At 42.9% G+C, this 22,932-nt stretch overlaps 1 protein-coding gene across 5 annotated transcripts in view; it reads left to right on the top strand.

Annotated features, from left to right (window-relative positions):
- The window catches only part of LOC137333827 (granule associated Rac and RHOG effector protein 1-like), a 181,416-nt gene that overhangs the window by 118,179 nt on the left and 40,305 nt on the right, over positions 1 to 22,932 (top strand). For all 5 annotated transcript variants that reach the window (XM_067998192.1, XM_067998191.1, XM_067998188.1 and 2 more), the window contains 3 exons: positions 3,015 to 3,221; positions 19,005 to 19,145; positions 21,502 to 21,597. In XM_067998192.1, the coding sequence (XP_067854293.1) occupies positions 3,144 to 3,221; positions 19,005 to 19,145; positions 21,502 to 21,597 (315 nt within the window). In that variant the 5' untranslated portion in view covers positions 3,015 to 3,143. The remainder of the gene's footprint in view (positions 1 to 3,014; positions 3,222 to 19,004; positions 19,146 to 21,501; positions 21,598 to 22,932) is intronic.

Below are 22,932 nucleotides of genomic sequence, written 5' to 3'. Positions count from 1 at the left end.
GGCGTAGTGCCTTTCACGACCTCAGGACGTTCCGAAGTGCAGTCACTGTTGTAATGTAGGCCACGCGGCAGCCAATTTGCACACAGTAAGATCCCACAAACAGCAATGTAATGACCAGATAATCTGTTTTAGTGATGTTGGTCGAGGGACTTCCAAATAGTGCCACGTCCACTTGAGAGGGCATACGGGGCCTCAGTTTAATGTCTCATCCGAAAGACTGCACCTCCGACAATGCAGCACTGGGAGTGTCAATCTGGAGTATGTGCTCAAGTCTCTCGAGTAGGGCTTGAACCCACAACCTTCTGATCCCGAGGCAAGAATGCTACTCACTGAGCCACGGCTGACACACAAGTTGTATGTAGTTTCATGCTTGATGGGTTGAATGGTCTTTTGTTCCCTGGTTTCTAGGAAGCCTCAAGTTTTTATAAAGCAATATTTTGTGTCATCGTCCAGGTCTCCCTGCGTTTAAATATTGTCCAGATGTCTATTAAGTTCTAAATTGGTCATGGCCTTAAGGAGTTTGTGATCGGAATTTGGATAATTGCAAATCCATTTATTCTGCCGTGTTTTTATAACCATAATTTTTAAAAGGCCAGGCATTTCACAATAACAGCTACTAACTGCTGTTTCTGTTCCATTTCTCAGGGGGCAGACTCTGTCTGTAATTCTTACATCAAAGCTGCTGCTGAGAATGTGGAATCTGGTAGTGGGGGTGGGAAAGGTTAGTGGTGAGAGCTGAAATGCCAACAGTGGCATTCTCCCTTCAGGCATCTCCCTCCCTCATGCTCAGATACTTCCTTAGGAAGCAGCTGCTTGTGATATGGGAGTTCACAAACACTTTTCTGCAAAATCGGATTGAATAGGCTGAGGGCTAAAGTTCGCTTAGCAGTAGTTTGTGAAAAATGCTCAGACCAACTGACAGCTGACCTCCTGACCCTCTGTTCCTGCTGGGACTTAAGTTGTGGGCTAGTTAGCCATCCCTAGTTGCCCAGTGTTTCAGCTTGGCTCTGATCTATCCCACTGGCATATTTGCGGTTGTACCAATGTTCCTGTGATTTTGCGCACCCCTAATTCATTAAATAGATGGTGTTGCTGTATGGGGATGGCTACAAAGAGATTATTTTTTTCCTCCCGTGATGGAGTGGGAGAGATTTATAACACTTTTAAAATCTCTTCTCTTTATAAAATAATACTCTCTTAACATTCACAGAGTTCAACGCTAGAAATGCAGTGTACTTAAAGAAAGAAACTTTGATTTCTGCATCTCCTAATTGTGTTTCTCAGAACTATCTCAAAGTACTTTGCAGTGAATTGCTTAGGAAGGGCAGCAGTCCCTGTTCAGTATTTTGGATTTCCTGCACAGCAAGATTCCACAAATGACTATGAGAAGAATGAGCAGTTGATCTGTTCTGGTGATGTTGATTGAGGGAGAATTGTTGGCCAGGGCACTGGGAGAACTACTTGCGTTTCAGATAGTATTATGGGATCTATAACACCTACCTGAACCAGTGGAGCAGGCATTTGGTTTAACATCTCATTTGAGGGGTAGTAAGTTTACCATAACCATTGGGGGCAGGGAGGAAATAAATTATTTTAATAACATCATCTTCTTTTTCCTGAAGTAAAGAATAAGATTAAGAAAGTTCTTGGTGTTATGATTAATATCTTGTATAGCTAGGAGACACTCCAAGGTTCCTGTATGGTCTGAAGATTGTTGTGGTTACCAGAGATAGAATCTATGTTTTCTTGAATTGGGTTTAGATCAGAAGATGTAAGGATTAGTTGTCTGTCAGGTGCCCATTGTCCTGTAGAGAGAGTGGATGTTTATGCATTGCGCATTGTAACCTGCATTATAACTCCTTAGAGCTAGTTACTCATGCCTTCAGAGTGTCAGCAAGACTTTAATATAGAACTGTAAGATAACTGTGCCATGCTTGGTTTATGATGCAGTGGAAAGTCTCAAAAGGAAAGCAGCTGCCTTTGACCACCATTATAATCTTTTTTTAAAATGACCCTTGGCTCGGTGGTAGCCCTCTCACCTCTGAGTCAGAAGAGCCAATAAATGCTGCCGTTGCCAGCGACGCCCACATCCCATGAACGAATTTTAAAAAAAGGCCGTGAGTTCATCCCCACTCCAGAGACTTAATCCAGGCTGACACTCCAGTGCTGCACTGTTGGGGGTGCCAACTTTCGGATGAGACATTAAACCGAGGCCTCGTCTGCCCTCTCAGATGGATGTGAAAGATCCCATGGCACTATCTTGAAGAAGAGCAGGGGAGTTCTTGCAGTGTCCTGGCCAATATTTATCCCTCAACCAACATCACTAAAATTGATTATCTGGTCATTATCACTGTTGCTGTTTGTGGGACCTTGCTGTGCGAAAATTGGCTGCCATGTTTTCCTACATTACAACAGTGACTACACTTCAAATGTACTTCATTGGCTTTGAAGCACTTCTTTAGGATGTGAAAAACACTACATAAATGCAAGTTCTTCCTTTCTTCGATACTTGTTTTATAATTTGGGTCCTGGGGCCAAACTATCCTTCTATTTTCTCCTCTTGCTCCACACCCTGCACAAAAAAGACTCACCTATGGTGACTGCTTTCACCTGTCACATACCTTGGGACCCAACTCTGCATCTGCAACATGTCTTGGTTATGGAGTATCACATGACTGAATGTTTGTATTTTGTATTTGCCCGAATATTTTAATGTCAATAATGCTGGAGTCACTCCAGGGCCTTCAGTTTATAAACCTCATGTTATATAGCCTAGCCTTAATCTGATTAAAGTTGGATTGTGAAAATGTATTCATTTTATATTTGGCAACAGCTTAATTTCTGTCCTGTTTTTGTATTTTCTTTTTGACTTGTGTAAAACCTGGCGTGTAGAGTGAAGCTGGAAACTGGTTCAGCAGGTTTGCCCAAGTTTGCATGCTGCTTGAATTATTTTGAACTTTGTCCGCATTTTGGTAGCTCGAGAGTGACGTCTTGTGTTGTATCCTGTTCCTCAGGTGCTAGGCCGATGTTTCCTGACCGTCCTGCAGGTCCACTTTCAGTTCCTGTCCCAGGCGTTGCATCGAGTCCAGCCCATAGCCCACTCGTGCTTGGCAGAGGCCCAAGCCCAGGAGAGGAAGAACGCAATGGGGAGCGAGACCATGAAGGCAGACCACGTGACGGAGTTGGAGGAGGCCGTGAGGTCATGGGGAGGAGCCTCCGAGGTAAAGATTTTTTTACACGTATAACTGGAATGATTTCCTTGCTCGGTGTGGGTAGAAAAGGTGCAGAGCACGTGCAGTTTGTTGTTGCCATTTGGTGGGGGGGAGGTGGGTGCTGGTGGCGATTGACACTGGTTCCTGACCACAGCCATGGGAGCTGATACATCTTCATGGGCAAGAGGGAGGAGGAGCCTGAAAACATGTTAGCCTTTTCCGCCCTTGGGCTGGCCTCCATGTCACCACCCATTGCCTCACTCGTAGAACGCTGCATGGCGCAAAGATCTAAAACCAAACCGAATAACGCAAAAGTACCTGGGAAAAAAAATGCTGAATTCCTTGCTGTTCTCAACCAGCCCTTCCAGTGGTTCTTGTTCTCCTCCTGTGTTTCACCCCAGTCCAATGCCTGGGCCTTCTTTGTTTACATCACTGTTGCCAGCTTTGTTGCTCTGACTCTCATCTCCCGGTTCTTTGCTGCCACTCGATTGTTCTGGCCTTTCTCACATAACCAGTTGCCTCAGCTTGATTTGTTTTGATAACCAGGTCTGACAAACGAATGGCATCAATTCTGCATTAGTTCATTACAGGCAAAAGAAAAACAAGTATCAAATTCATGATAAATCTATAATCATCCTCCAAAAATACATGGTAGACTTGCTGAAGGTAGTTTTGTATTAAAAAATGATATAATTAATCCCCTGGACCTTAGGGTTGTTTTGCTGACCTTTTGCATTATGTCATTGTTTTCCCCGTCAGCTGGTAAGTTTGCTTCCCAGTCTCTTGTGGGTTGAGAGTCTGTGGCAATCGGCCATCCTGAGAGAATCGTTAACACTCTGAAGTTAAATCTAACCTCTGTTTTAACTCTGTGCTCACGACTCTTAGTGTTTTAAAATTGCTGCCTGTTCAAACGGCTGTGTGCCCGCAGCATGATTTTAACTGTGATTGGATGCGGCGCAAAAGGCTCCTTATGGGATGGTCCTGCAATCTTCAGCATAGTTGGTCAAGCTTTTTCCCTCCTGTAATAGTTGCTAGTTCGAACTCAGCCGTAATCCTGTGGTGTACAGATTTATTTTGTTGAGTTCTGCTCCCTGAACTGTGTTTCTGTCTCACTGTCATTTCTGCCGACACCCGTTCTTCTGCAATGGTTTTAGGTTTCATCCCTTGATGTAGGCTGGCTATCTAATGCTAGTAACCCCCAGTATACGAGGGTCTGTCCGGCCTGTGTCCACCCTCCTGTGCTGAACCCTCTTTCTGTTATCTTGTTCTCGATTAAGAAGATGCCTGATGTAATCTCACTTTACTTTATGCAAATCAGTTTCCCTTTTTAAGGATTCAAATATTGCAACTCATTTTTGTTTCTCCATGTAAATCTTCTGAGAATGTTCTGTTTTTTTTTTAAAAGTTTAAAAACTGATGTGGACTATCTGATTTCCCTCTCTTTCTCCACGGAAGGCACTGACGATTGTTGGGACAATATTCCAGAAGCTGGCCATCCCCCTGTAGCTCACCCGAGAGCCCATTTGTCCTGTGAGAGTCTCACCTTTGATTGTAAGCAGGCGTGGAAGGGTGGGGTGGGGGCGGCATCGGAGCTGGGTCTAGAACATAACATTAGAAATTGGAGCAGGAGTAGGCCATACAGCCCCTCGAGCCTGCTCTACCATTCAATCAGATCATGGTTGATCTTTGAACTCAGCTCCACTTTCTGGCCTGATCCCCATATCCCTTGGTTCCCTTAGATTCCAAAAATCTCTCGATTTCAGCCTCGAATATACTCAATGACTCAGCACCTACAGCCCTCTGGGGTAGAGAATTTCAAAGATTCACAACCCTCTGAGTGAAAAAATTCCTCCTCACCTCAGTCTTATACGGCCCACCCCTTATCCTAGTTCTAGACTCTCCAGCCAGGGGTAACAGCCTCTCAGCATCCACCCTATCAAGCCCTCTCAGAATCTTATATGTTTCAATGAGATCACCTCTCATTCTTCTAAACTCCAGAGAGTATGGGCCCATTCTACTCAATCTCTCATCATAGGACAACCTTCTCATCCCAGGAATCAATCTAGTGAACCTTTGTTGCACCGCCTCTAAGGCAAGTATATCCTTCCTTAGATAAGGAGGCCAAAACTGTTCATACTACTCCAGGTGTGGTCTCACCAAAGCCCTGTACAATTGTAGCAAGACTAAGACTTCCTTATTCTTGTACTCCAACCCCCTTGCAATGAAGGCCAACATACACTTCCTAATTGCTTGCTGTACCTGCATGTTAACTTTGTGTTTCGTGTATGAGGACACCCAAATATCTCTCAACACCAACATTTAATAGTTTCTCACCATTTACAAAATATTCTGTTTTTCTGTTCTTCCTATTAAAGTGAATAACCTCACATTTGCCCACATTATACTTTATCTGCCACCTTCTTGCCCACTTAACCTGTCTATATCCCTTTGTAGACTCTGTGTCCTACTCACAGCTTACCGTCCCATGTGGCTTTGTATCGTCAGCAAACTTGGATACACTACACTCGGTCCCTTCATCCAAGTCACTAATATAGATTGTAAATAGCTGAGGCCCAAGCACTGATCCTTGCAGCACCCCACTAGTAACAGCCTGCCAGCCTGAAAATGACCAGTTTATACCTACTCTGTTTTCTGTCTGTTAACCAATCCTCTATCCATGCTAATATATTACCCCTGACCCCTTGAGCCCTTACCATGTGTAACAACCTCTTGTGTGGCACCTTATCGAATGCCTTTTGAAAATCCAAATGTACTACATCAGCTGGTTCCCCTTTATCTACCCTGCTAGTTACATCCTTAAAAAACTCCAGTAAATTTGTCACACATGATTTCCCTTTCATAAAACCATGTTGACTCTGCCTAATCACATTGATTTTCTAAGTATCCTGTTACCACTACCGTAATAATGGATTCCAGCATTTTCCTGACAACAGATATCAGGCTAACTGGCCTGTAGTTCCCTGTTTTCTCTCTCCCTCCTTTCTTGAATAATGGGGTTACATTTACTGCTTTCCAATCCACTAGGACCATTCTAAAATCTAGGGAATTTTGGAAGATCACAACCAATGCATCGACTATCTCTGCAGCCACCTCTTTTAGAACCCTAGGATGTAGGCCATCAGGTCCACGGGATTTGTTGGCTTTTAGTCCTATTAATTTCTCTAGTACATTTTCTTTACTAATATTAATTACTTTAAGTTCCTCACTCTCATTAGCCCCTTGGTTCCCTACTATTTCCCCACTCCAGTACTGGGCACCGCACTTCAGGAAAGATGTGAAGGCCTTAGGGTGCAGAAGAGATTTACTAGAATGATTCCAGGGATGAGGGACTTCAGTTACGTGGATAGACTGGAGAAGCTGGGATTGTTCTCCTTTGAACAGAGACGGTTACGAGGAGATTTGATAGAGGTATTCAAAATCGTGAAGGGTCTAGACAGAGTAGATAGAGAGAAACTGTCAAGGACCAGAGGACATAGATTTAAGGTGACTGGCAAAAGAACCAAAGGTGACATGGGAAGAAATTTTTTTACACAGCGAGTGGTTAGGATCTGGAATGCACTGCCTGAGGGGGTGGTGGAGGCAGATTCAATCATGGCCTTCAAAAGGGAACTGGATAAGTGCTTGAAAGGAAAAAAATTTGTAGGGCTATAGGGAAAGGGTGGGGGAGTGGGACTAGCTGGATTGTTTTTGCATTGAGCCGTACGGACTCGATGGGCTGAAGGCCTCCTTCCGTGCTGTAACTATTCTATGATTCTACTATTCTACTTTTTTGTGTCTTCTACTTTGAAGACATACATAATATTTGTTTAGCGTTTCTGCTGTTTCCTTATTCCCCATAATTTCTCCCGTCTCAGCCTCTAAGGGACCCACATTTACTTTCACTACTCTTTATATTTCTATATTTCTTGCTAGTTTACTCTCATATTCTATTTTCTCCCTCTTTATCAATTTTTTGGTCATCCTTTGCTGGTTTCTAAAACTCTCCCAATCCTCAGTTTACTATTCTTCGCAACATTATAAGCCTCTTTTAATCTAATACTATCCTTAACTTCTTTAGTTAACCATGGATGGATCACTTTTCCCGTAGAGTTTTTATTTCTCAATGGAATGTATATTTGTTGAGAATTTGAAATATTTCTTTAAATGTTTGCCATTGCTTATCTATTGTTATACCTTTTAAATCTAATTTCCCAATCTACTGTAGCCAACACGCCCCTCATACCTATGTAATTGGCTTTATTTAAGTTCAAGACTCTTAGTTTCGGACTGAAGTATGTCACTCTCGAACTGAGTGAAATTCTATCATATTATGATTGCCCTTCCCTAGATGATCCTTTACTATGAGATTACTAATTAACTCTGTCTCATTATACAAGATTAGATCTAAAATAGCCTGTTCCCTGGTTGGCTGAGAGATTGGTGTGGGAGAAGTGGGTTTTGATTCATGGGGCACTGGCACCAGTACTGGGGAAAGAGGGAGCTGTTCCGTTGGGATGGACTACACCTGAACCATGCTGGGACCAGAGTTCTAGCGAATCAAATAACTAGGGAGGTAGATAGGGCTTTAAACTAAATAAGAAGGGGTGAGGGTCCTAGTGGAGAGAAATCTAGAATGCTAAAGAGAAAAGACAAAGAAGCAGTGCAGGAAAGTGATTGTGATAAGGATAACCAGATTGTGTCAGGAAGGGACAGAGCGTACACAAAAGAGCGCACTAACAAATAGGGTCCGGGTAAGAAAAAATGGTAACACAAATAGGGCCATAGTACAAAAAAATGTTTAAGATGTCTAAAAATGTTAAAAAGACAAATCTAAAGGCACTGTATCTGAATGCACGAAGCATTCGTAATAAGGTAGACGAATTAACAGCACAAATAGATGTAAACGGATATGATATAATTGCGATTACGGAGACATGGCTGCAGGGTGACCAAGGCTGGGTGCTGAATATCCAAGTGTATTCGATATTTAGGAAGGACAGGCAAAAAGGAAAAGGAGGTGGGGTGGCGTGGTTAGTAAAGGATGAAATCAAAGCAATAGTGAGAAAGGATATTGGCTCAGAAAATCAAGATGTAGAATCAGTCTGGGTGTAGTTAAGGAGCACCAAGGGGCAGAAAACTGGTGGGAGTTGTCTATCGGCCTCCAAACAGTAGTGGTAATGTAGGGGACGGCATCAAACAGGAAATTAGAGATGCATGTAACAAGGGTACTATAGTAATCATGGGTGACTTTAATCTACATATAGACTGGCCAAACCAAATTAGCACTAATACTGTGGAGGATGAATTCCTGGAGTCTGTACGAGATGGTTTTTTAGACCAGTACGTTGAGGAGGCAACCAGGGAACAGGTTATCCTAGATTGGGTATTGTGCATTGAGAAGGTGTTAATTAATAATCTTGTTGTGCGGGGTCCTTTAGGGAAGAGTGACCTTAACATGATAGAATTTTTCATTAAGGTGGAAAGTGAAGTAGTCCAATCCGAAACTAGGGTCCTAAATCTAAACAAAGGAAACTACGAAGGTACGAGCAGTGAGTTGGCTATGATAGATTGGAAGCTTCATTAAAAGGCTTGACGGTGGATAGGCAATGGCTAACATTTAAGGAACGAATGCATGAATTGCAACAATTATACATTCCTTTCTGGCGCAAAAACACAAAAGGAAAAGCGGCCCAACCATGGCTGACAAAAGAAATTAAGGATAGTATTAGATCCAAAGAGGAGTCATATAAAGTTGCCAGAAGAAGTAGCAAGCCTGAGGATTGGGAGCAGTTTAGAATTCAGCAAAAAAGGACCAAGAGATTAATGAAGAGGGGAAAAATAGAGTATGAGAGTAAACTTGCGAGGAACATAAAAGTGGACTGTAAAAGCTTCTACAAGTATGTAAAAAGAAAAAGATCAGTGAAGACAAATATCGGTCCCTTACAGTCAGAAACGGGAGAATTTATAATGGGGAACAAGGAAATGGCAGAACAATTAAACAAATACTTTGGTTCCGTCTTCATGGAAGAGGACACAAATAACTTCCCAGAAATGCTAGGGCACCAAGGGACTAGTGAGAAGGAAGAATTGAAGGAAATTAGTATTAGTGAAAAAATAGTGCTGGAGAAATTAATGGGACTGAAAGCCGATAAATCCCCAGGGCCTGATAATATGCATCCCAGAGTATTAAAAGAAGTAGCCATGGAAATAGTGGATGCATTAATTGTCATCTTCCAAAATTCTACGATTTGCAGGGACTGTTCTAATCTAGAGGGTGGCAAATGTAACCCCACTATTTAAAAAAGGAGGGAGAGAAAACAGGGAACTACAGACCGGTTAGCCTAATATTAGTAATAGGAAAAATGATAGTCTATTATAAAGGATGTGATAGGACACTTAGAAAATATCAACGGGATTAGACAAAGTCAACATGGATTTATGAAAGGGAAATCATGTTTGACAAACCTACTGGAGTTTTTTGAGAATGTGACTGGTAGACTGGATAAGGGAGAACCAGTGGATGTGGTTTATTTGGAATTTCAGAAGGCCTTTGATAAAGTCCCACATAAGAGGTTAGTGTGCAAAATTAAAGCACATGGGATTGGGGGTAATATACTGGCATGGATTGAAAATTGGTTAACAGACAGGAAACAGAGTAGGAATAAATGGGTCTTTTTCGGGGTGGCAGGCGGTGACTAGTGGGGTACCGCAGGGATCTGTGCTTGGGCCCCAGCTATTCACAATATATATCAATGGTTTGGATGAGGGAACGAAATGTAATATTCCAAGTTTACTGACGACACAAAACTAGGTGGGATTGTGAGTTTTGAGGAGGATGCAAAGCGGCTTCAAGGCGATTTAGACAAGTTGAGTGAGTGGGCCAATATATGGCAGATGCAGTATAATGTGGATAAATGTGAAGTTATCCACTTTGGAAGGAAAAACAGAAAGGCAGAGTATTATTTAAATGGTGATAGATTGGGAAATGTTGATGTACAAAGGGACCTGGGTGTCCTTGTACACCAGTCACTGAAAGCAAACATGCAGGTGCAGCAAGCAGTTAGGAAGGCAAATGGTATCTTGGCCTTCATTGCAAGAGGATTTGAGTACAGGAGCAAGGATGTCTTACTGCAGTTATACAGGGCCTTGGTGAGATCACACCTGGAGTATTGTGTGCAGTTTTGGTCTCCTTACCTAAGAGAGGATATACTTGCCATAGAGGGAGTGCAGCGAAGGTTCACCAGACTGAATCCTGAGATGGCAGGACTGTCGTATGAGGAAAGATTGGGTCGACTTGGCCTGTATTCACTCGAGTTTAGAAGAATGAGAGGGGATCTCATTGAAACATATCAAATTCTGACAGGGCTAGACAGACTGGATGCAGGGAGGATGTTTCCCCTGGTTGGGGGGGGGGTCCAGAACAAGGGGTCACAGTCTCAGGATATGGGGTAGGACATTTAGGACTGAGATGAGGAGAAATTTCTTCACTCAGAGGGTGGTGAACTTGTGGAATTCTCTACCACAGAAGGCTGTGGAGGCCAAGTTACTGAATATATTTAAGAAGGGGCTAGATAGATTTCTAGACACAAAAGGCATCAAGCGGTATGGGGAGAGAGCGGGAATATGGTATTGCGATAGAGGATCAGCCATGATCATAATGAATGGCGGAACAGGCTCGAATGGCCTACTCCTGCTCCTAATTTCTATGTTTCTATGGTTCCACAATGTATTGTTCTAGGAAATGGTCTCGAATGCATTCCATGAACTCGTCCTCCAAACTACCTTTGACAATTTGATTTGACAAGTCTATATGAAGATTAAAGTCCCCCACGATTATTGCATTACCTTTGTTACAAGCTCCTATTATTTCTTGATTAATACTCTGTCCAACAGTATAGCTACTGTTAGGGGCCCTATAAACTACTCCCACCAGTGTTTTCTGCCCCTTATTATTTCTTATCTTCACCCATACTGATTCTACTTCCTGATCTTCTGAGCCAAGATCCTTTCTCACTACTGTCCTTATCTCATCCTTTATTATCAGGGCTACCCTCCCTCCCTTTTCCATTTTGTCTATCTTTTCGAAATGTCAAGTACCCTAGAATATTTAGTTCCCAACCTTGGTCACCTTGCAACCACGTCTCTGTAATGGCTATTATATCAAACCCATTTTTCTCTATTTGTTCCATTAATTCATCTATCCTGTTACAAATGCTTCGTGCATTCAGATAAAGTGCCTTTAATTTTAACTTTTTACCAGCTTTGACCTGAGTTGCTGATGCACTGTTACTGTTAAACTATCTGTCCCTTCCTGTCAGACTCTGCTTATCTTTATCCAAATCGCAACACTGCTTTATTGTCTTGACTTTTTTCCTTAGATTTCTAAATTTTCCCTCACCTGACACCACCCCCCCTTTTAGTTTAAAGCTCTAGGGCCTGATCCCCTTCTTCTCCCCCTGTCTCCGTATACAAGCATTGGCCACCAGTGTGAATCCTGGATGGTTTTCTCCCCCCTTCCTGTTCTATCCCAAAGATATAGAGGCCAATTGTGCCTCCACTCCCTCAGCTGAATCAGCCCCAACGAAGGACAGAAGTTGGGGCCCTGCTGCCTTTCTATAGCTCATTCTACACTCTTGGTGCAGTTACTACAGAAGCACGAAAAATCTGAACTTATAAGACCACGGCCTCCTTCCATAAATCCATTACTATTGCATTGTTATGAAATATGAAAAAAAACACTTGGGATTGTAACTTGGACATTGACTGTGGCAATTTTTATTAGTTCTCTTTTTCTCCCCATCTGCACAGTCCAGTTTTCTTTTAATTATATATATTTTTTGTTGTTCCACACAGTTCCTCGATTGAAAGGCGGGTAGATGACAAAGTTTCAAGCTTCTGGTATGGTTACTATCGCTTGGATGTGCCCAAGAGCGGTGTGCATAGACTTGGTTTCTGAACCCGGTGCCACCCTGATACTGAAATGTTGGGCAACTGCTACTTGCATTTCGTTGCATATTTCACTTAGTAAAACATCATGGGGAAGAGAGCACATTGAGCAGTAGGAGAGAGCTGCGGATAGTGACTGAATGCTTGATTGAAGAGATGGGCTTTAATGAAGCTTTGTGAAAGGTTGGGCAGAGGAAACAAGGTGGAATGGTTTAAGGGGAGTCGTATGCGGGGTCAAAATGGCTGATGGGTGGGATACAAAGGAGACCAGAATCAGGATAACAGAGTGCCCTGGCACACAAGGCTGGAGGAGGTCGCAGATGTATGGAAAGGTGAGGACGTTGGAGGGTGGGGAGGGGGGGTGCGGAGAGAAGAACCTGGGATGAGTGTTTTGAGAGATTAGGTGCCTGTAAACGTCGGTGAGGACCAGGGAGTGGAAGAGTTGCATGTGGTGGAGTTTTGCAAGAACTGGAGTTCATGTCGGCTGGATCTTGGGAGATTGGCGAGGAGGGAGTTGGAGCACCTTAGCCTGAAGGTGACAGAAGGGTGTAGTTGAGGGTTTAAGTGGCAGTGGGGAAGAGTGAAGGACAGCGAGCAGTGTTATAATGGTGGAGTTAGGTGAGACTGTTGATGGATAGGATTTTAAGGAGAACCTTTTGCAACGGGCCTCTTGATTGGGTGCTCATTCACGCACCAATGCAGGACCTGATCACCTGTTTGGTTTTATTCTTGTCGCTTTAAAAGTCTGCCACGTAGCTTCTGGAAAACTCTTCTGTAACTTTCTGCTCCTGAGAATCTGAGATATGTATGGAATTTTGGAAAGTTTTTTCATTTGCATTATTTTTGAAACTAGAAAAACAGCTGATTGTAACCAGGCCAGCCTGTGATCTCCTCCATCACATTCCCTCCCTCAGTCCTCCACCAGTGCCCACTGTTACCTTCCCTTGCAGCCTGCTGATCCTCGCCAAAGAGCACAATATAAATATACACTGCTGTAAATCATCAGATACATGTGTTTTTACAGATATCCCTTTCTAAAGGTTAAAATCTTCCTTGTTTGTCCAACTGTGCTATATGTCAAAAAAATAATCTTGCGCGGGGGAACAAAGGATTTGCTCCCTCAATACTTGTTAAAATTCTTGCAGTGACAAGTACAAATCATTTCCTGGTTGGAAAACAATTTTTTTCAAAAGACTCTCTGATTTTTCTCCTGGCTTTTTGCTCGCAGCAAAATTAATCCTGGAGATTAATCATTAATTCCTGGAGACTCCAGGACAATCCTTGAGGGTTGGCAACACTAAACTCAGGTAATTCTCTCCCGCCCCACCTCCAAACACGTGCACTGAGACCCACTGTGGTATTTTCCTGACTGGACTCAGCGAACTCAGTTTCAGATTAGTTATCAAACTTGGCATTTTCCTGATTTTTGTGCCTCAGCTGTGCACTGGATAAACTTGTCAAGCACCCAGGAGACCTATGGGTTGTTCGTTTTAAGATGTCTCACCGCACTATGATCCCATGGCTTGGTCAAGTAGCAAGTGCAGCTCTTGAGGTGTTACAAAACAGACTCTTTGTGCCGCCAGATGTCTGAACTGATTTGCTTATCTCAATGGAACAAGCTTCTGGGTTTGAGCCGGTTTCCTTTGGCTAGTTCTTCCTGTTCACAATTCCTGACTTTGATTTGTGGTTTGTTTTATCTGTCACGGATTTGTGATCGTGCCCTCTGAAAATAAATTTTTCGTGTTTTAACGTGACATTTTATGAATTTATTTAAACCACCATAACTGCAATTCTCGTGAAGCTAGATAAGTACATGAGGGAGAAAGGAATAGAATGATATGCTGATAGGGTTAGATGAAGCAGGGTGGGAGGAGGCTCATGTGCGGCATAAATGCTGGCATGGACCAGTTGGGCCGAATTGCCTGTTCCCGTGCTGTAGATTCTATGTAATTCTGTGAGTTATTTTTGTAGATTTGTAACTTTTTTAAATTGAGGAAAGATAGTATTATGTTTTTGTTATCCTGTCCTTTTTCTGGGAAGGGGTGGGTGAGGAAGAGGAAAGTCTCCTGTCTGGATATCCTGCTGGGCTGTGTAGTGTTGGGAGGTGACAGCAATCGTGCTCTGCACTCATTCTGAACACTGGTTAGTTTTATTTTGATCTTGTTTACCCCCCACCCCTGAGGAAATTTTAAACAAAATCTGCTAATCTCACGCCGGATAACTATTCCCTCCTTGTGTTTATACCTACTGTCAGTTGCTTATTTCGTTTATATGGCTCTTTTTCCTCTAATACTCATAATACGGCAAGTGGTAGTAACATACTCTTTTTAAAAAAATTAAACCATTTTAAAGAGCTGTTAAACAGTGTCCTGTTGTTCTGTATTTACTTTGTGCTTGAATTCTTGGAGTAAATGCAAAAGCGGCATTAGATAGTCGTTAAACCCAGGGTGGTTCAGTGATAATGTAACTTTAAATGGTGCGTGTAATTTACCTTCCTCACAAGGCTGGGCTTATAAACTGTTCCCCTCTTTCCCCCCCCCCCAACCAGTCCGTTTACTTTCTTTTTGGAAAGGTTTTTTCTCTTTTTTTAAAAAAAAACTTGAGTTCTCAGCACTTTGGTTTGAGACACCATTTTATGGAGCTGTTGTTCTATTTGATTAAATAGTACTTACAGAAGGAGTGCATTGATATAGTCAAGTTGATACCAGAACTGAGAGGTTACAGCTTTCAGGAAAGACTGAACAGACTGGGGCTCTTCCCTAGAAAAGAGAGGACTGAGAGGTGACCTCATAGAGGTCTTCAAAATTATGAAGGAGGTCGATAGGGTAGACGTAGAGAAGACTGAAAGAGTAGGGCCTATTAGAGACCAAAAAGGAAAACTAGAGGCGGAAAATGTGGGTATGGTTCTTAATGAATACTTTGCATCTGTCTTCACAAAAGAGAGGGACGACGCAGACATTGTAGTTAAGGAGGAGGAGTGTGAAATATTGGATGGGATAAACATAGTGAGAGAGGAAGTATTAAGGGGATTAGCATCTTTGAAAGTGGATAAATCACCAAGGCCAGATGAAATGTATCCCAGGCTGTTAAAAGAAGCCAGGGAGGAAATAGCGGAGGCTTTAACAATCATTTTCCAAACTTCACTGGATACAGGCGTAGTGCTGGAGGATTGGAGGACTGCTAATGTTGTACCGTTGTTTAAAAAGGGAGCGAAGGATAGACCGAGTAATTACAGGCCAGTCAGTCTAACCTCGGTGATGGGCAAATTATTGGAATCAATTCTGAGGGACAGGATAAACTGTCACTTAGAAAGGCACGAACTAATCAAGGACAGCCAGCATGGATTTGTTATGGTGAGGTTGTGTCTGACTAACTTGATTGTATTTTTCGAGGAGGTGACCAGGAGGATCGATGAGGGCAGCACAGTTGGTGTAGTCTACATGGATTTTAGCAAGGCAGATTGGTCTAAAAAGTAAAGGCCCATGGGATCCAAGGGAATGTGGCAAATTTGATCCAAAATTGGCTGAGTGGCAGGAGGCAAAGGGTAATGGTCGACGTGTGTTTTTGCGACTGGAAGGCTGTTTACAGTGGGGGTGCCGCAGGGCTCAGTACTGGGTCCTTTGCTTTTTATGGTATACATTAACGATTTGGAGTTAAACGTAGGGAGCGTGATTAAGAAATTTGCGGATGACGTGTGGTTGATAGTGAGGAGGAAAGCTGTGGACTGCAGGAAGATATCAATGGACTGGTCAGGTGGGCAGAAAAGTGGCAAATGGAGTTCAAACCGGAGAAGTGTGAGGTAATGCATTTGGGGAGAGCAAACAAAGCAAGGGAATACACAATAAATGGGAGGATACTAACCCGTAGAGGAAGTGAGGGACCTTGGAGTGCATGTCCACAGATCCCTGAAGGTAGCTGGACAGGTAGATAAGGTGGTTAAGAAGGCGTATGGAATGCTTTCCTTTATTAGCCGAGCATAGAATATAAAAGCAGGGATGTTATGCTGGAACTGTATAAAACACTAGTTAGGCCACAGCTTGAGCACTGCACACAGTTCTGGTCACCACATTACAGGAAGGATGTAATTGCACTGGAGAGGGTACAGAGGAGATTTACGAGGATGTTGCCAGTACTGGAGAATTTTAGCTATGATGACAGATTGGATAGGCTGGGGCTGTTTTCCTTGGAACAGAGGAGGCTGTTTTGATTTGATTCAGATGTACAAAATTATGAGGGGCCTCGATAGATTGGATAGGAAGGACCTATTTCCCTTAGCGGAGGGGTCAATAACCAGGGGGCATAGATTTAAAGTGATTGGTAGAAGGATTAGAGCGGAAATGCGGAAAAATGTTTTCACCCAGAGGGTGGTGGGGGTCTGGAACTCACTCTCTGAGAGGGTGGTAGAGGCAGAAACCCTCAACTCATTAAAAAAAAATACCTGGAAGTACACCTGAAGAGCTGTGACCTGCAGGGCTATGGACCAAATGCGGGAAAGTGGGATTAGGCTGGGTGGCTCGTTTCTCAGCCAGCGCGGACATGATGGGCTGAATGGCCTCCTTCTGTGCCGTAAATTTTCTATGATTCTAAGATCATAGTAGTATCATAGTAGGTACAGCACAGGAGGAGGCCATTCGGCCCATCGTGCCTGTGTTGGCTCTTTGAAAGAGCTATCCAATTAGCCGTACTCTCCTGCTCTTTCCCCATAGCCCTGTAAATTTTTTCCCTTCAAGTATTTATCTAATTTCCTTTTGAAAGTTACTATTGAATCTGCTTCCACCGTCCTTTCAGGCAGTACATTCCAGATTATAACAAGATGTTTTCAATTGTGGTGGAGTCCAACACTCGGGGCCATAAATATAAGATAGTGACTAATAAATTCACTAAGGAGTTCAGGAGAAACTTCTTTACTCAGATTGGTGAGAATGTGGAACTCGCTAGCACATGGAGTAGTTGAGGCGAATAGCATAGACGCATTTAAATGGAAACTAGGGAGAAATGAAGGAGAAAGGAATAGAAGGATATAATGATAGGGTGAGATGAAGTAAATAGAATGGGAGGAGGCTCGTGTGGAGCATAAACACCGGCACAGACCTGTTGGACTGAGTGGTCTGTTCCTGTGCTGTAAATTTTGTGGAAGTAATGTGGGTTCAACGGATGAGATTATTTGTTTGTTTGTGGGGCTCCCAACTGAACCCTATAAAGGCTTTCTTAAGAATAGAGTTCACTGTTGAAGGTTCAATCTAAAGGAAGGGCAGCGGTTTAAAATATTTCCAAAGCATTGCTAGCATCCTTTGAGGTTTATTTGTTGAATTGTAAAATGTGAGAGCGTCGCACTCCAGATATCACATGAGCAAAAGATCTTAAAATGCTGAGCACTTCTAAACTGCAGCCAGAAACTGACGAACATATTGCAATCTTCACAGTTCCCATACCAAACAAGAAGACTTTGTGGTCTTAAGGGGACATGACTCCATATTAGCATATGGGAAGGTGAAGGAAGGGTGGGGGATCAAGGCTGTCATTAAATAAAAGGGTGTTGAAAATAGTTGTGATGTGATAAAAATTTCTTAAATTCATATTCAAGCTTGGAAAAACAAACTCAAATACTGTTACAGCCTGAGAAGTCATGTTTCGAAAGAAAAATAAATAACATTTCCTGTGAACGATAATTTCTCGGACCAAACAGTAGAAAGTACAGGCGATGTAATCACACACTCAATCCCTTGGAGTAAAAGGTAGCAATTGATTTAATCTGAGGCAGTGCGTGAGAAATCTTTTAAAAGTCTTTCTCCAGCTTGTTTTCAAATCATGTGGAGAAACAAAATTGAGATCCTGTTACAGCATGAGGAAAGATTTTGCTTCAAGTTGTACACAGCATCAGTATGGTTCTCTGTACATTGAATTTACAGCACAGGAACAGGCATTCGGCCCAACAGGTCTATATCGGTGTTTATGCTCCAGACGAGCCACCTCCCACCCCTCCTCTTCTAACCCTTTCAGCATATCCTTCTATTCCTTTCACCCTTGTGTTTATCCAGCTTCCCCTTAAATGTATCTACACTATTCGCCTCAACTACTCCATGTGGTAGAGAGTTCCACATTCTCACCACTCTCTGGGTAAAGATGTTTCTTCTGAATTCTCTATTACGTTTATTAGTGACTCTTATATTTATGGCCCCTAGTTTTGCACTCCCTCCCCCCCCCCCCCCCCCCCCCTCCCCCCGCCAAGTGGAAACATCTTCTCTATGTCTACCCTATCGAACCCCTTCATAATTTTAAAGACCTCTATGAGGTCGCCTTTGTCTTCATTTTTCTGGAGAAAGGAGCCCCAGCCTGTTCAGTCTTTCCTGACACTAAATCACCTTTCATCACGATATTCAGACTGTGGCGTCCTGGGAATTGCCGACACAGATACGGTTGGCACCTCCCTTCAGTTGACCATGATAGCTCTGGGGAAAATATCAACTGCAAAGCCCAGGCTTCTAAGAGAGGCGGAGGCCTCTGAATAAAGACCTTAATGTAGGTAGTGTACTTGCACACAATAGACGATTGTTTAATAAAAACAGAAAATGCTGGAAACACTTAGCAGGTCAGGCAGCATCTATGGAGAGAGAAAAACAGAATTAACGTTTCAGGTCAATGACCTTTCATCAGAACTGGATTCTTTAGGTAAGTTTAAACATTAACTGTGAAATACATAAATGCAAAGTTTACTTTGATGCTTGTCAGCAGCTACAGGTTGGTCGGGAGCTGGGGGCAGGAGCACTGCACCAAGGGAGAGTAAGAGCAGAATTGCACTGTCTGCAGGCAGGCAATGGTATTGACTTTTGGTTTTATTTTTAAAAGGCTACTTCCCGGCTACGGGAGAGGGGGAGCGATGGCTGCCTGGCCGGTATCGAAGTACAGCAGCTGTTCTGTTCTCAGACCACCGCGATCCCTGAGCATCAGCTGAAAGATTTAAATATGAAGATCGACAGTGCTTTGCAGGTGAGTGACTTGGTATTACCAGTACTATAATATTGTGGGAGGATGAGTTTTTGCAGCAGAAGCAGTTCTTTTGTATAAAGGATGCGTAAGGTCCAGGTTTCATTACCCATTCTGAAGCAGGAGTCCTTTGGTCCATCTTGCCTTTTATAATCTTCCCTCTCTCACGTACTCCAGAAATATATGTGGATTTGCTTTCGTTCCTCCCAAACATCCATGATCTAATCATTTTAAGTTGCCCTTAATAACCCTCCCTGAAACTAAGTGACTTGTTAAATGGGGCGTGCCTGAAAGTGTTGATACACCTGTAAGTCGTAACGCCACCTCTTAGCGTTCAACAGTTCAGTTTCTTTACCCGACTGAATAAATTGAATCCGGAGACCAGGAACCAACATAGCTGAGAATTATTTTAATGGTGGGAATGGGCCCTCCGTCACACAGACTGACAGGAATACAATCACACAGCACAGAAGGAAGCTGTTCGGCCCATTGTGCTTGTGCTGGGTCTTTGGTAGAGCTATCCAATTAGCCCCATTCCCCTGCTCTTTCCCCATAGCCCTGCAGTTTTTTTCCCTTCAAGTATTTATTCAATTCCCTTTTGAAAGTTACTAGTGAATCTGCTTCCACCGCCCTTTCAGGCAGTGTATTCCAGATCATAACAAACTCGCTGCATGAAAAAGATTTTCTTCATGTCACCTCCGGTCCTTTTGCCAATCATCTTAAATCTGTGTCCTCTGGTTACCGACCCTCCTGCCAGTGGAAACAGTTTCTCCTCATTTACTCTATCAAAACCATTCATGATTTTGAACACTTCTATCAAGTCTCCTCTTAACCTTCTCTGTTCTAAGGAGAACAATCCCAGCTTCTCCAGTCTCTCCACATAACTCAATGTAATGTCTGTTCATGATCCCAGATCAGCAGGATGTGTGACAGTCAGCCATATTGCCACAAGTGTGTCTACGCTCTCACACTTGCCATAGAGCGGTCTATCATGGGCTGAGCTACGAATGGAATTTCAGTTCAGTAACCTCAAGACCACGCTGTAGCAACACACAGCTGTTCAGAAGTATGCCATATACCTTCAGAATATTACCCTCCACAGTTTCCCTGAAGTGCTTGAGTTTCTCCGAGCTTTCTGTGGTTCCTTTGTGTTGGTGTAATTCCTCCCATTATGCAACGTTGCGAGTAATTTAGAATCGAGGGGGTAGAAGAGTGGCTTTGGGAATATGACCATGTGAGCTGTGGCTTGGAGCTTGTGGCTAGCTATGCCTAGCAGCACCCTAGTGCAGTAAAGTATTCCAAACCAAATTTGGGAAGTTTTGGTGTTTAATTTTTTTGCTTCAGTGATCTGTAAAAGATTGAAGACAAGATTGTCCTACCGTGGGCTAGGGGATTCGCTTAAATGTATGTTAAATTACATTTTCAAGTCTTCTGAAAACTCAAGTAGCCAGTAAAAGAGCTCCAATTACAGACGTGGGGAGGGGGTATGGATCAGGATATTCAATGTTGCACTGAGCAAGGCTTTTACATTAAAGAAGCTCTCAGGACAAGCAGCACTTACTGAGTGTTAACACCCATGACCCATAATTGTACTGTGCTTTCCACATTCCATATATGGATTCTGTCCTCCCAAACTTGGCTTGTGTCTGAGTGGAATGTTTTCAGCTGTATAACGCTAGGCGGTTAGTGTTGCTGGTCAGTGCAACTTGAGATGACGAATTCAAGGGCCTTCTATATTGGTCTTTTAGTTTGGATTCCAGTGTTTGTGAGCCAGCTTCCACTGTTGATGCTGTTAAATCTGGTTTCCCTAGATTTTCCTAGGGAGAGGAAAGAATCAGACTGGTAGATCCATGTAAAACTGGTCACTGGGCACCCTGAACGGACTTTAAAAGCGGTTTATGAGTATCATACAACATTGAAATGTATTGGCTTGTGTGAATTTTCCTAAAAACTGCACTCTACTGAATTCACTCTACTATAGTCACTGTTGTAATGTAGGAAATGTGGCAGTCAATCTGAGCACATCAAGGTCCCACAAACAGCAATGAGATAAATGATCAGATAATCTGTTTTTAGTGATGGTAGCGGGACAAACGTTGGCCAGGGCATTGGGGAGAACTCCACTGCTCTTCGAAATAGTGCCGTGGAATCTTTTACATCCACCTGAAAGGGCAGACTGGGCCTCGGTTTAACGTCTCATCCGAAAGACGGCACCTCCGACAGTGCAGCACTCCCTCAGTACTGCACTGGAAGTGTCAGCCTAGATTATCATTCATGTATTGGCTTGGCTGTTTCAAATGAAGATTTAGATCTTTGGTCGATATCTGCTTTATTAACTTCATTATTTGTTGTCTTATAGGCTTACAAAGTAGCTTTGGAAAGCTTGGGTCACTGCGAATATGCGATGAAGGCAGGATTCCACCTAAACCCTAAAGCTATCGAGGCCTCTTTACAGGTAAATAAAGATTTTACTCACCTGTTGGTGTTCCGTTGTAGCTGAATTTAGTGTGCTGGGTAACTGTGCCTGGTGTGGTAGGAAGCCTGTCTCACGTTCACAGCAGCTTCCGAATCTTGGTTGAATAAAGCGCGGGTACCCCCCATAAGGAGGGAAAATATGAGGGTGTGATTTCATTCTGGGAGCAGATCATCCACATGCTTATTTGACGTGAATCTGGTTAATGGGTGTTTTTAGCAAGAAATCAACATGTGTGCTGGACATCTGGTGGTGAAGAGTAAGTACTGCATCCATTGCACGATGTTTGTAAGCATTTCTGGCACTTCTAGACTTCTCTGTGTAATGCTTAGTAGATTGTATGACTTGTCCCCGACAGTTAATGTTGGAGAGCCTCTCTGTCTGGATCCTTTGTTTTAAAAAAAACCTAAAAGTCCAGGAGATTCATGGCCAATATATATCCCTTTCATAACAAAATAGAAATTCTGGAAGCGCAACAGATCAACAACAACAAGTTGCATTTATATAGCACTTTTAAAGTAGTAAAACGTCCCGGGGCACCTCACAGAAGCACAATCAGACAAAAATCAGTTGGCATCTGCAGAGGGCACAGATAAATTAACGGTTCATGCAGCCCTTCATCTAAACTCTCCACAGATACTAATCAACTTGTGATTCCAGCATTTTCTGATTTTGTTTGTTTTCTAGCAGTTTTCTGCTTTTTATATCTGTCAATGTTTTAAAATTATGCTAAGTTGCCATTTAAAGAAAATTTTTAAAAAAAAAAGTCAAAGGAAGGATTTTAAGGTAATTGGCAAAAAAAACAGATGAGAATTTTTTTTTTACACAGTGAGTTGTTATGATCTGGAATGCACTGCCTGAAAAGGTGGTGGAAGCAGATTCAGTAGTAACGTTCAAAAGGGAATTGGGTAAATAGCTGAAGGGGAAAAATTTGCAGGGCTATGGAGAAAGATTAGGGGGAATGGGACTAATTGGATAGCGCTCTCAGAACTGGCACAGGCATGATGGGCCAAATGGCCATCTTCTGTGCTGTATGATTCTATGTGGGCTGATTGTCAATCCAAACATGCATGTGTATTACTTTTTCAAAAAGGTATTTTAATGGGTAGAGGAATTGTCCAGTGTAGCAGTGAGCTATACAGGCCCGAGGGCTCCAGATTAGATTCCTGGTCTGCGCTGAGTTAGCTGATCTGAGTTGTGATGCTACATTTGGCTTCAGCACCTCTGAAGCTGGGGAGAGCAAAGAATCAGCCACTCCTGATCACGACCCAGTGACCCCTGTTGGGAAGTTTGTGGACGTCCATTGAGGGCAGGAAA

This window comes from Heptranchias perlo, chromosome 16 (genome assembly GCF_035084215.1).
Source record: "Heptranchias perlo isolate sHepPer1 chromosome 16, sHepPer1.hap1, whole genome shotgun sequence".
NCBI classification, from domain to species: domain Eukaryota; kingdom Metazoa; phylum Chordata; class Chondrichthyes; order Hexanchiformes; family Hexanchidae; genus Heptranchias; species Heptranchias perlo.
Note: the sequence above shows the minus strand (reverse complement) of the source record. Positions and strands in the feature narration are given on the sequence as shown.